At 35.6% G+C, this 12,389-nt stretch overlaps 1 protein-coding gene across 6 annotated transcripts in view; it reads left to right on the top strand.

Annotated features, from left to right (window-relative positions):
• The window catches only part of PDCL (phosducin like), a 31,691-nt gene extending 28,730 nt beyond the window's left edge, over window positions 1–2,961 (top strand). For all 6 annotated transcript variants that reach the window (XM_051979593.1, XM_051979594.1, XM_051979590.1 and 3 more), the window contains one exon: window positions 2,207–2,961. In XM_051979593.1, the coding sequence (XP_051835553.1) occupies window positions 2,207–2,761 (555 nt within the window). In that variant the 3' untranslated portion in view covers window positions 2,762–2,961. The remainder of the gene's footprint in view (window positions 1–2,206) is intronic.
• The last annotated feature ends 9,428 nt before the right edge of the window (window positions 2,962–12,389 follow it).

The raw sequence follows: 12,389 nt of genomic DNA, 5'->3' as shown, positions 1-12,389 counted from the left end.
CTTCTTTTTTAAAAAAAAATTGTTTGATTTGATTCTTCTTGTGCAGTCCAATAATTGTATAAATATGTATGCATATATTGAATTTAACATATATTTTTGCCATGTTTAACATATATTGGAGTACTTGCCATCTAGGGGAAGGCATGGGGGAAGGGAGAAACTGATACAAACAGTGGTCAAGTGACTTGCTCAGGATCACACAGCTAATAAGTATTTGGGTCTGAATGTGAACTCATGGCTTTTTGACTCCAGATGCAGAGCTCTCTCTCCACTGAGCCACGTGGGAATAACAATAAAATGTTACTCTTATTTGTTGTAGAGAATGATGAGAATGAGTTTGGGGTGATTTTTTTGGGGTGATGATTTTTGTACATTTTCTACCAGTTTTATTTAAAGCCAAAAAGTTTAATACCTGAAAATGTCCTAGTCGTGTGTGTGTGTGTGTGTGTGTGTGTGTGTGTGTGTGTGTGTGTGTGTGTACATGAGAGTAACTATATGGTTTTGGGCAAGTCATTTCTCTTGAACCTTTATTTTCTTCTTTGTAAAAGGGAATAATAATTATACTACTCACTTCACAGATCTTTTGTAAGAGGATTTCTGGGCACTTGGATTTTCCAGTGATTTTCTCTTGGTACAATGCATAGAAAACCAGGTCCAGAGAGTAAAAAAAAAAAAACCAAAAAACCCCGAATTCAGATTGGTCTTATTGCAAACTTTTAAGGTGTGAAAGAAATACTAGTGATGTTGATGATAAAATGATGATGATATAGTGGTGGTGATTGTTGTGGTAGGTGATGTGGGTATTCTCCTTTGATCTCTGCAAACCCCAGCCCTTTCACATCTCACTTGTTGCAATTTTTGACTTTGTTATGTTGTGAATCCTTAGTAGAAGCAGTTCATACTTTGACTTGGTTGCTTTTTGTGATGATCCCATTCTCCTTTTTTGATCACATGTGCGCTGCTGAGACTGGGGTGGACAGAGTTTTGGATTTGGAGTCGGGAAGACCCAAATTCAAATCCTATCTTAGACAGTAGCTGGGTGATTTAAGATAAAACATTTAACCTCTGTTTACCCATCTGTACAGTGAAGGAGGTTAATTCTGGCCTGTAAGTTCCTTTTTATCTCTCTTGATCTTGTGTCATGATTCATGTCTCTAAATCCTCTTATGGTCATTTTTGTCTTTAATGATACCTATCAGATCCTTTCCAGCATAGATTATTCTTCCATAAAGAAATATGACATCATTATTTTAACCACTTAATGGCCCTTTTTTCTTTTCAAACAATGGCACATGTTTTCTCCATTTCATGTGATTCCATTATCGCTAGGCATGAAAATTCACATGTACTGAATACTACCAAAATGAGCATTATTTTTATTATACATTCATACTTCAACTAAAATTTTATTGGTTCCACAGAAAAATATTAAGCAAAACAACATTATGGGAAACATTTGGTTACAAAGGAAGCCTTCCACGTAAAAATTGTAGAAAAAGGGGTCAAAAATATTGCTGAGCTAGTCTGATCTTAGATGACTGCCTGATCCTGTGTTAGCAAGTTGGAGATATTAGGGAATATGATTATTTTGTTCTCATCATTTGGGGTATTTTTAGTTGACTTATACCTATTTTTAAAGTCATTAATAACTTATATTTCTTGAGTTGCCAAGAGGACTTAAATTGAAGGTCACAAACTTCTCTGTACTTTGAGAACAGGAAAGAGAATATTGAGGAGGGTAGAAAATACAGAAGGAAGACTGAAGTTTGAATAGTCCCCTGGTGTCTGTGGTGGTCTGCTAGTGACCATAGGAAGGTTAGACCTAGAACATAGAAGCTCTACATGTTTTACCAGCCTGGAAAAGCTTCATTTATGGGCCAGTGATTACATTTGAGTCTTACCTTGAGAATAGTCTCAAGAAGTGAAGAGAGAATCATCCCCAAAGGGTTGCAAACTAGGTGACAAATTTTGTGTTCTTGAAAACCATCTATCTCAGCACACATTTCAAATTCTAACAGTTTGGAAGTGAAGAGTTTGTGAGCAAGAGTGTGACTTTGAGGCTTTCAGTGATGCTTTGTGCCTTTGTGCTTTGTGTGTGAGACCAAGACGTTCTTTGCATTGTTGACCAGTATAGATAATACTTGCATGTAATTTGTGGGATGCTTATTGCTGCACTCTATTTATCAACCTCTCAATCCTGTTGCAGATGACTCTGAAGGAGTATGGCATGATGAAAGAGGAGCAGGACGATGAAGAGTTTTTACAGCAATACAGAAAGCAGCGAATGGATGAGATGAGGCAACAGCTGCATAGTGGGCACCACCAGTTCAGGCAAGTCTTTGAGATCACCAGTGGGGAAGCATTTTTGGACACAGTTGATAAAGAACAGAAAAGCACACTCATCATGATTCACATTTATGAAGATGATATCCCTGGGGCAGAAGCAATGAATGGCTGCATGATCTGCCTTGCTGCTGAATACACCTCTGTCAAATTCTGCAGAGTGAAGAGCTCCCTCATTGGAGCCAGTTCCCGCTTCACCAATAATGCTCTTCCTGCATTGCTGATTTATAAGGGAGGAGAATTAATTGGTAATTTTGTCCGAGTCACTGATCAGCTTGGAGAAGATTTCTTTGCTGTGGACCTGGAAGCATTTTTACAAGAATGTGGTTTGCTCCCAGAAAAAGAAATGGTATTGCTGTCATCAATTCATAACCCAACTGCTGGTTTCAGTGAGGATAGTGATCTGGAAATAGATTGAAGTATTAGGGAAAGGGATTACTGGTATAGGGGTGAATAAGTACAAATAGGAGACTTGTTTTCTGAGGCACATATCTATATGTTTATTTTTGTTCCTTGTGTCCTTTGGCTTTTTGCCTCTTCTTTGTAAACTCCTTTGTTATATGTAAAATTAAACGTTCTTAACATTTCTTAGATTAAATCAATAAAGTGTTGAATCACTGAGTGTCTCACAGAAAATTGTCTTCAAAATTGTATAAACAGGAAATAACTTATTTGCCTCAAAATCTCTTACATAATATTTTTGTTGTCATTACTAATCAATATTTACTTAGCATTCACATGACATTATTCTGGAAACTGTCTTTAGATGATCCCAGCAGTCCCTTCTAGCTCTAAAACTCAAAGATTCTATAATTAAAATTTTGTTGACTTTATAAATGTTGTAATTACTTAAGCAGACATTATGCATATTCTTGGTCAGAGGCTTAGCCCTAGAAGATAACATATTCTTTCTAAGTCCCATTACGCTGTCAATTTGTTGTTAAAATATTTCAGATGTCATGTATGGGCAAAATTCTGATTAAATTAATGAGGAAGTGGGCTTTGCTACTGGCAATGACATTTTGTGGTTGCATTAAATCTTGAATTAAATTCGGTTGGGGATGACATCTGCCCTGCCCTAAAGTAGTCATTATGCTTTGAAATTAGATTTGAAACTGAGATAAAAAATTTATCCTTGAAGAAACTAGTAAGCCATTTTAGTGGTTGTGTTCCTTAGATACTCCTTACAGTTTTGATTCCTTACGTACCACTTTTTAAGGTTTGTAAAATGTCTTCCTTACAAGTATCCGCAAAGAAAAAACAGTACAACAATCATTATGCCCTCTTTACAGATGAGAAAACAGAAAACTGAAGCTCTGAAAGATTTTGTCTTTAGTCTCAAAAGAATAAGCACTTTTTGAACACTTATAATGGATAGGAATGCTTTGTTTAAGAAGACACAAAGTTCAGATATGATATAGTTCTGACATGGTAATTGATTACAAGTTTACAAGGTGTTATAACACCAACACTTAATGGCTTTAATGCTCAGTATTCTAGAGAATTATACAACAAAATATTATGTATTGAGAGGGAGGATCTTGGCCACTTAAGCAACAAAACATCACACAGGAGAGCGTGAAAGGGTAGTGTAATGTGGTTGAAGGAAAGCTGGGTTTAGAATAAAGCCCTCAATCTGCTACTTATTATTTGTGTGACCTTGTGCATATAACTTTTACTCTTTGAGCTTCAGTTTCTTTATCCATAAAATGAACAGATTTTGATTAGATAGTTTTTAAAATCCCTTCCACTTATAAATCCTATATAACTTTTACTCTTTGAGCTTCAGTTTCTTTATCCATAAAATGAACAGATTTTGATTAGATAGTTTTTAAAATCCCTTCCACTTACAAATCCTATCAAGTTATGAATGAGCCAGAGGACCCTGTTTTAACTTACTGAGTGAAAAGTAGCTCTAGGGCTATTAGAACAAAAGTGGAGGCTATGATTCAGTATAACCACAGGAGGGCAGCAAAGGAGAAGGAAAACCAAATCTGATTTCTAAAAAGACCTTGAACCTCTGAATAGACAAGGCTCATATACAAGCCAGAGCAATAATAATAATAAAGTATAGTGCTTTAAAGTTTTTCAAAGTGCTTTTTATTCTCATTTGATTTTCACAACAAACCCTGTGAAGTTAGCGGTACTGGGATGATTTCTAGAAAAGTTCTAAGTTACCCATGGTCTAATAAACTGATATGTGGTAAAGCAAATTATAACTAGTTTCAATTAGTTTTTAGATGAGAAATTTTTTAAAAATCCATTCATTTAAAAAATTAAGCATAAGGAATACAAAACTAGTGAATAGACAGAAAAAAATTATACTTTAATCTCTACTTAGATCAGTTCTCTGACACTAGATAACTTTTTTATCTTAAGTTCTTCAGAATTATCTTGGATTATTATATTGATCAGAGCATCTTAAGTCAAACATAGTTGATCATTAATATTGCTGTCTGTGTACAATTCAGTCTGTGTCTGAAGTACTGTGTACTTCAACAGTACCAGCTGTCTGGTTCTGCTCATTTAATTTTGCAACAGTTCATATAAGTCTTGCCAGGTTTTTCTGAAATGGTCCTGCTTGTCATTTCTTCTCACACAATAGTATTACATCACATTACATACATATACTGCAACTTGTTCAGCCATTCCTCAACTGGACATACTTCAATTTCCAATTCTTTACCACTGTGAAAAGAACAACTAGAAATGTTTTGATTCATTTGGATCTTTTTACTTTCTTTTTTTTTTTCTTTTCTTTTCTTTTTTTTAGATACAGACCTAGTAGTAGTAGTAATTAGATCAGTACACAATTTCACCAACCTTGGATTAGTGTCCCAATTTTTCCACATTTCTAGAGTTAAAAAATAAAAAAGAAATTTATTTCTATTCATATCACATCCAATGAAGAGGCAGGCACAAAGGAGGAGAGAAGAGGGTCCTCAAAGAAGGAAGAAGTAAAGGATAGAAAAAGAAGATAGCTAAGGAAGAAAGAATAAAAGGTCCAGAATGAAGGATAATGAGTGTCTGGAAATGCTACATTTGCCCTACCAGATTATTTCCATTTTCCAGCAAATAGAAAAGACCCTAGAAATTTCAGGCAGGCACTAGAGCCAGGCAAAATCCTTATTTCAGACAGATTTGTAATGAAATAATGGTTTTTCTTATTTTCAAGTTCAATGGCATCACTGGAATCACAGAAAGAAACTCTTTGAGGTAGAATGTATCTCAAAGCATAGAATGATAGGACTGTTAAGAGTTATTCACTAAGAGGAGGGGATGAGACACTGCCAGGAATCTGTTTGCAACCATCTATGAATCTAGAACTTGAAGTCAGAATGGAAAGGAGACAGGCAATCTGAGTTTGAGAAGCAAAAAGACAAGTTGGAATGGAGAAAGCACAAGTTGAACAGGTTCAATTCATTTCAAAACATGTTTATTTAAACTTAAACTCCTACTGTGTACAATTTCTGGTGCTTGGGACAGGAAATGTGATTATAGGAATGAGTCCAACAACTCTGGAAAGGATAATAGCTGATTACTGTTGTTTCTTTTTTATTCCTGCCTCTTATCTTAGATTCTGGACCTTCCTTATACAAATATAGACTGGGCATAGAACCTGTTCTCATGAAATTTAGATGGTTCTTTCCCTCTGCCTCCTTTTCAAAGGATGGGGGAAAAGGGAATACCAAGAGACAGACAAGCAATTTTGATGCAAAGTAGAATGTTACAAATGTAGGGGAGAGATTCAGGCCATTTTTCAATTCTATAACCCAGGGGGCAGCTAGATGGTGTCAGGAGCACCTGAGTTCAAATTTGAGTTTAGACACTTAACACTTCCTAGCTGTATGACCCTGGGCAAGTCACTTAACCTCAATTGCCTCAGCCAATATATATATAAAACCCAAAACAGAAGCAAAGGGATATATTCACATATTTATTGTGGCACAGAGTAATGTGTTGGAAAAAAGGTCTGATAATAAGACTTCAAAGACCTGCATTGAAATTCCAGCTCTCACCCTTACTGTTTCCATTATTAAAATTACATCATCTTTTTAGGTCATAGCTCACCTGTAATATGGAATACTACTACTTCTGTGCCTGCTTCCACTGGGTTGTTGTCAGGAAAATATTGTATAACCTGTGAAGAATTATGTTAATGGAAACTGCGAGCAATAAGGAATCAATACCACTCGAGGGAGAAGCAGCATGAAAAGCTGCGGCTCAAAGTTAATTTGGGCAAAAACAGACAAGGAGGCAGAGAAGAACATCAGATTTGGAATTAGAAGATTAGAAGACTGAATCCTGACTTAGTCATTTACTACTTGGATGATTTGGGGCCAATCATTTCCCTTATGTGGGCCTCTGTTTCCTCATCTGTAAAACAAAAGGGTTTTGTTCTTTCCTAATACTCCAAATAAGTCCTAAAAAATTTAATTTGGATTTATCTTTTGTAATTCAGAAATTCTTAATCTGAGGTCTGTGAATCATTTAAAAAAATATTTTGATAACTTTCAACACAACTGGTTTCTGTTGTATTCTTTTACATTTTATTTCATGTGTTTAAAAATATTTTGAGGAGTCAATAAGAAGGTTTCATTAAATTGCTAATGGAGCCCACGACACATAAAGAAGTTAAGAAGCACTTTACTGTATGCCTAATATGCATATTTTGTAAATATATATTTATGTACATGTCCCTCAGTAAAAACATGAGTTTCTTGAAGGCAGAGACTGATTTAAATTTTTGTCTTTGCATTCTAAGCAATTAGCATAATGGCTGACTTATAGTAGGCACATAATAAATGCCCTTTAGTGACTGGCTTGATTAGGCAATTTCTAAGGTCTATTCCAGCTCTAAATCTTATGAATTGTCAAATCAAAGGAAAGGCCTTAATTCTAGCAAAGAGTTTCTATAATTTGTCAGATACATAAATTAGAGCAAACCTGGGGCTTTCAAAGAAAGGGGTAGTCTGATTCTTCTTCCAGATGAGTTACAACTGTGGATGACTGTTGTTTACTTGCTTCCAGAATGGGAAGGAAAATGTTACAGATTCAGTTCTGGGCTAACGTATGCTGGCTTAACAATACCCTGGGGGTACCTTAAGAACAAGATCTTCCCTTAAAAAGTCTATTGCACTGGGACAGTTCTGGGTTGAAATTGACTCAATACCTGTTTTTCTTGTATGGTAAAAGAAGATTTAAGAATCAGAAAATGGGTCTAGATTCTAGTTCTGTTACTTACTAGCCTTCTCTAATTTTCACTGTCCTCATCTGTAAATAAGATTTTAGACTAGAGAATCTTTAAAACTGTGGTCTTTGAATATGTCCTCATTCTTCCATAAGAGGATCCATCTTGGGGTATGATGTACTGTGGCTAGGATACTGATCTTAGAGTTAGGAAAATTTCTTCAAATTCTATCTTAGATACTGAACAAGTCATTTAAACTCTTTCTGCCTCAGTTTCCTCATCTATAAAATATGAAGGTTAAATTCATTGACCTTCTAAATTAGGGCTTTTAGTTTCTTCCAGCTCCAAATCTATGATTAATGCAATGAGAAGAATGGTAGTGGTGGCATGAATTATTTCCTCCCAGAAGTTCTTTGGTTTTAAGATCCTATAGTTATGACTGAATTTTCTAGGTAAGTGGCAGTATTGACCACAATTTCATTATCCAAATGTAAAATAGGTTGCCTCTGGAGGAATGAGTTCCCTATTGTTGTAGGTCTTCAGACTGAGAGACCACATATGAGAGGCATCTTAACTCAGATATGGGTAAAATACTGGAATACAAAAACAATAATGGAAGCCATTATTTATCCTCAAGATGCTTTATTCTACTGGAACATAGAACATGAAGACAGAGAAGTAAATAAAAGATAATTTGAGGGTAGAGAAAATGTTACCAATTATATAGATTAATTCTTACTTGACCACACTACTTTGAGCCTTTTCTGATTGATTTCTCCATCTTGCCCTTGGAAGTTCATTGTGATAACTCCCTTGGGATCTATAAGATCCCACAAGCCTTGGTTTCACTTCATTAGTACTTTTTGCCTCTTTGATTAGAAGCTCCACTTTAAGGAGAGAGCTCACTTCAGACATCCTCTCATTTCCTATCTGGCTATACTTAGCTTGAAAAATTTTTCCACCATTATCCATCATTAGGTAGCTTCTTCCCCTCTTATTTTATATCCCTCTCTCCCCCCCGCCCCCCAGCCCCAGACATTTTTTTCATTTCCTTTTGTTTTTAGTATTATCCCATTATGTTGTAAACTCCTTGAGGGCAGGGACTATCTTACTGTAATTGTTTTCCTAGTGCTTAGCACAGTGTCGGGTACGTGCTTAATAAATATTTATTTACTATCTTAACTGTCAAGAAAGAGTTTTTGTAGGATATGGCAGTGATCTAGAACCACAAATGGCTTAGACCTGGAATAATCTATGATCTAGAAATATAGCTCTCAACATTGGAAAGAACTTTAGAGATTGTTTAGTCTAACCTATACCTGATCTGAAATTCTCTCAAATGATTATTTGGTGACCAACTTACTGCTTCCCATTCCAACCTTAATTGTTAGAAAGCCTGGTCTTAGTCCTAAATTTTTTCCTCTGTTACATTCAACCCTTCACCTGCAACGTTCAATTCTTGGGATCAGAATGAACAAGAATAATTTCTCTTACAGTTGGCAACTTTCAAATACTTGAAGACAGCTATCATATTCCCACTAAACTTTCTTTTTTATAGCCTAAATATTTCTAGTTTTTTCAAAGAATTTTCATGATGTGAATTCAGAGATTGGAGGAAATAGGTATAACCTAGAATACAAAATTGGAAGTGATAATAGCCTAGAACGATGATGAGTCTAAACATCATATAAATTGTTTATGTTAGAATAGAGAATTTTTAGAGTCCTTGATCTAAAATTACCTGGAATAATCCTGAGCAAAGGAGCAATCTCCTTTGACAGACAAGAACTTAGGCAGTTCAGACTGATTTTTGTGGTAGGAATTGCAAATGAATTATCCTGTAATAATAAAACCTGTGTCTAGAATAATCTAGAATCATTAGGGTTTTGTCTCAAATGCTGTCACATTTAGTAGAGGCAAAAATTTGAAGGAATATGCCCCAAATCCAAAATTGGAATGAAAGAAGAGCTTAGTATGGGTAGAAATACAAGAGCCAAAAGACCTGCAGAGCTCAAGGTGGGGTAGTTAAAGATAATCTGATTGGCCTAGAATATGACTTTACTAGAAATTCTAATCTTCTCTCAACTCCAGTTAATTCTGGACTTTTCTCCTTATGTCTAGGATTTTATAAAGGGCATAAAATGAGTACCATGTACAGACATTGGGAATGTGGGGGCAAAGATTTGTTTTCCTCTTTCTTGGACTGATACATGATCCCTTTTGCTATTACCCTCCTTCCCCCGAATTCATGGTAGGGGTGATACCATACAAGCATTCATCTGTTCAGCCTGGGTTGGGACCTCTACTAGCATAAATACTCAACTTCCTCTCCTTCACCTTTTTCTAGAGGATTCTGGCTCTTTGCAGTTCTCTTCTTGGAAGTAATCTTTACATACCATAAGCTCAAAGAAGAATTGGTGGATGTGATCATATCTGTATGTGAACAAGGACAGAGGAAGTAGAGGAAGGAAAAACAGATGAGTGAGGAGAGGCATTAGTTCTTCATGTATGATGTTTGCTGAAACTTTTCGACTGGCAATTGTGGCTTGATTATCACCTGGTTAACAAGAATGATTTGCTAAAATAGGAAGTAATATATAGCCCACAGAAATAACCTTTTCCCCTATCTTTCCTGATTTCACAGGGTCTATAATACCACCCTGAATTACTCTTCTTCACCTGAGCAATTTTCCTGCCTCTTCAGTCTGATACAAAAGTTCCAAGTTAAGGCTCTAGAAGCAATAACCTAGATCCATTGGAAATGGGGCTATGGAATAACAACAAAGTGACCCAATAACTTAGAACTACAGAAGTCCTATATGGGGAATGACCCGCATTAGCTTAGAACTAGCTATGTGAAGACACTCCTAAATTAACACAGTGTCTAGGTCCAAGTCAACTTGGATATTTAGTGGCTATGTGATATTGAGCAATATCACTTAACATTTTGGTGTTCCTAGAAAGTTATTATGACTATAAATTGCCGAACTGATTATAATCTACAATAGTAGAGTTTCTTCTCTGTGTTTCCTGCACCAATGAACTCCTTTGCCAGCCTTCCCACAACAAAAATCCCACCCAAAAACCTAGAACCCTGAAGGTGCAAATCTGTGATAGACAAAAAAAGTGGCCAGATGCCACCAGCTGGAGTGTGAGATAGAAGTGATTTATTCTGTAAATTTCCTTGAAGTATCTAGTTCCATAGCCACATTTCTGGCTTCAATAGTTTTACTTTGCTAAGCACATATTTTGTGCAAGGTACTCAGTTGGTGATACTTAGATAAAATAAAAATTAGTTCTTGCTTTCAAGGAGCTTACAATCCCCTACTCACTTCTACTACTATCCTTAAGTCTAGACCTATGAATATCCACTAAGCTCCAAACCTGTCCCCTTCAGTCTCTACTTAAACCTTGAATTGGAGAAGCCATTCTAGAAAGCAATTTGGAATGATGTCCTTAAAGTTACTAAATTGTGTTTACTCTTTGTTCCAGCAATATAGCTATAAGGTCTATATCCTAAAGAAATCAAAGAAAGAGGAGACTCTCATATTATGAAAATATTTATAGAAGCATTTTTTTGGTAATAGCAAAGAACTGGAAATATAAAAATATCCTCAGTAATTAGGGAATAATTGAACAAATTATGATTTATGAAAATAATGGAATACTATTGCATGATAAGCAATTATGAAGGTGAGTTTCAGAGAATCCTGGAAAGTTTTATATGAATTGATGCAGATTAAATTTAGCAGAGCCAGGAAAATAATGTGCATGTTGTAAAGACAAACAATTTTGAGTTAGGAATTTTGATCAACACAATGGCCAACCATGATTAAAAAGGTTTCATGATGAGACCCCTCCTAAGAGAGGTGAGGGTCTTGAGGTACAGATGGAGCATATATTTGGGGGAATTTCCACCATTCTTTCTTTTGTGTTTCAAGGTCTATTCCTTTTTTTTTTTTTTAATAACTTTTTATTGACAGAGCCCATGCCTGGGTAATTTTTTTTTTTTTACAACATTATACCTTGCACTCACTTCTGTTCCAACTTTTCCGACCCCCCCTCTTTTCACTCCCTCCCCCAGATGGCAAGCAGTCCTATACAAGTTAAATATGTCGCAGTGTCAAGATCTATTTCTATCACATCTCTCAATTCCCTTTTGGATTTGGAATAACATAAAATGACCCAGAATGACAGAGGTAAATTTGGTTTAGAGGTTGCTTTGAAAATTCCTTCTGTTCTCTTCCTCACAGGGTTGTTCTGCCATGATTTCCTGGCTTGCTAGACTTGGTAGTCACAGCCCTGTTTTCTAAGAGTTCAGAATAGTTTTGCTAGCTCTGCAAAACAGCTTTTTGGCTTTAATTTTTAGACTTCAAGATTTATTTTTGAAAAAAGGCCTCAAAAAATTTAAAAAGCCTCAATTTGCTTGCATTCTTCTGTTCCATTAAAAAAATTAATTAAAGCATGGATCAAACATGAATCAAAACATATGCATGGATAGTTTTTCAACATTAACCCTTGCAAAATCTTGTGTCCAATATCCACCCCCACCCTCATTCCCTCACTAGATGGCAAGTAATCTATGTTAAACACAGTAAAAATATATATTAAATCCAGTATGTACAAATATATTTATACACTTATCTTGCTGCACAAGAAAAAGCAAAAAGAAAAAAAATCAGAAAATAAAATGTAAGCAAACAACAACAAAAAGAGTGAAAAATACTATGTTGTGAACACACTCAGATCCCATAGTCCTTTCTCTGGGTGTAGATGACTCTCTTCATCATAAGACCATTCACTGAAACTGGCCTGAACCTGATCCAGTTTTTTTGAATGACTAGAACAGGAGAAG

Source organism: Antechinus flavipes, chromosome 2, assembly GCF_016432865.1.
Source record: "Antechinus flavipes isolate AdamAnt ecotype Samford, QLD, Australia chromosome 2, AdamAnt_v2, whole genome shotgun sequence".
NCBI lineage: Eukaryota > Metazoa > Chordata > Mammalia > Dasyuromorphia > Dasyuridae > Antechinus > Antechinus flavipes.
This window is presented reverse-complemented; position numbering and strand designations above follow the sequence as displayed.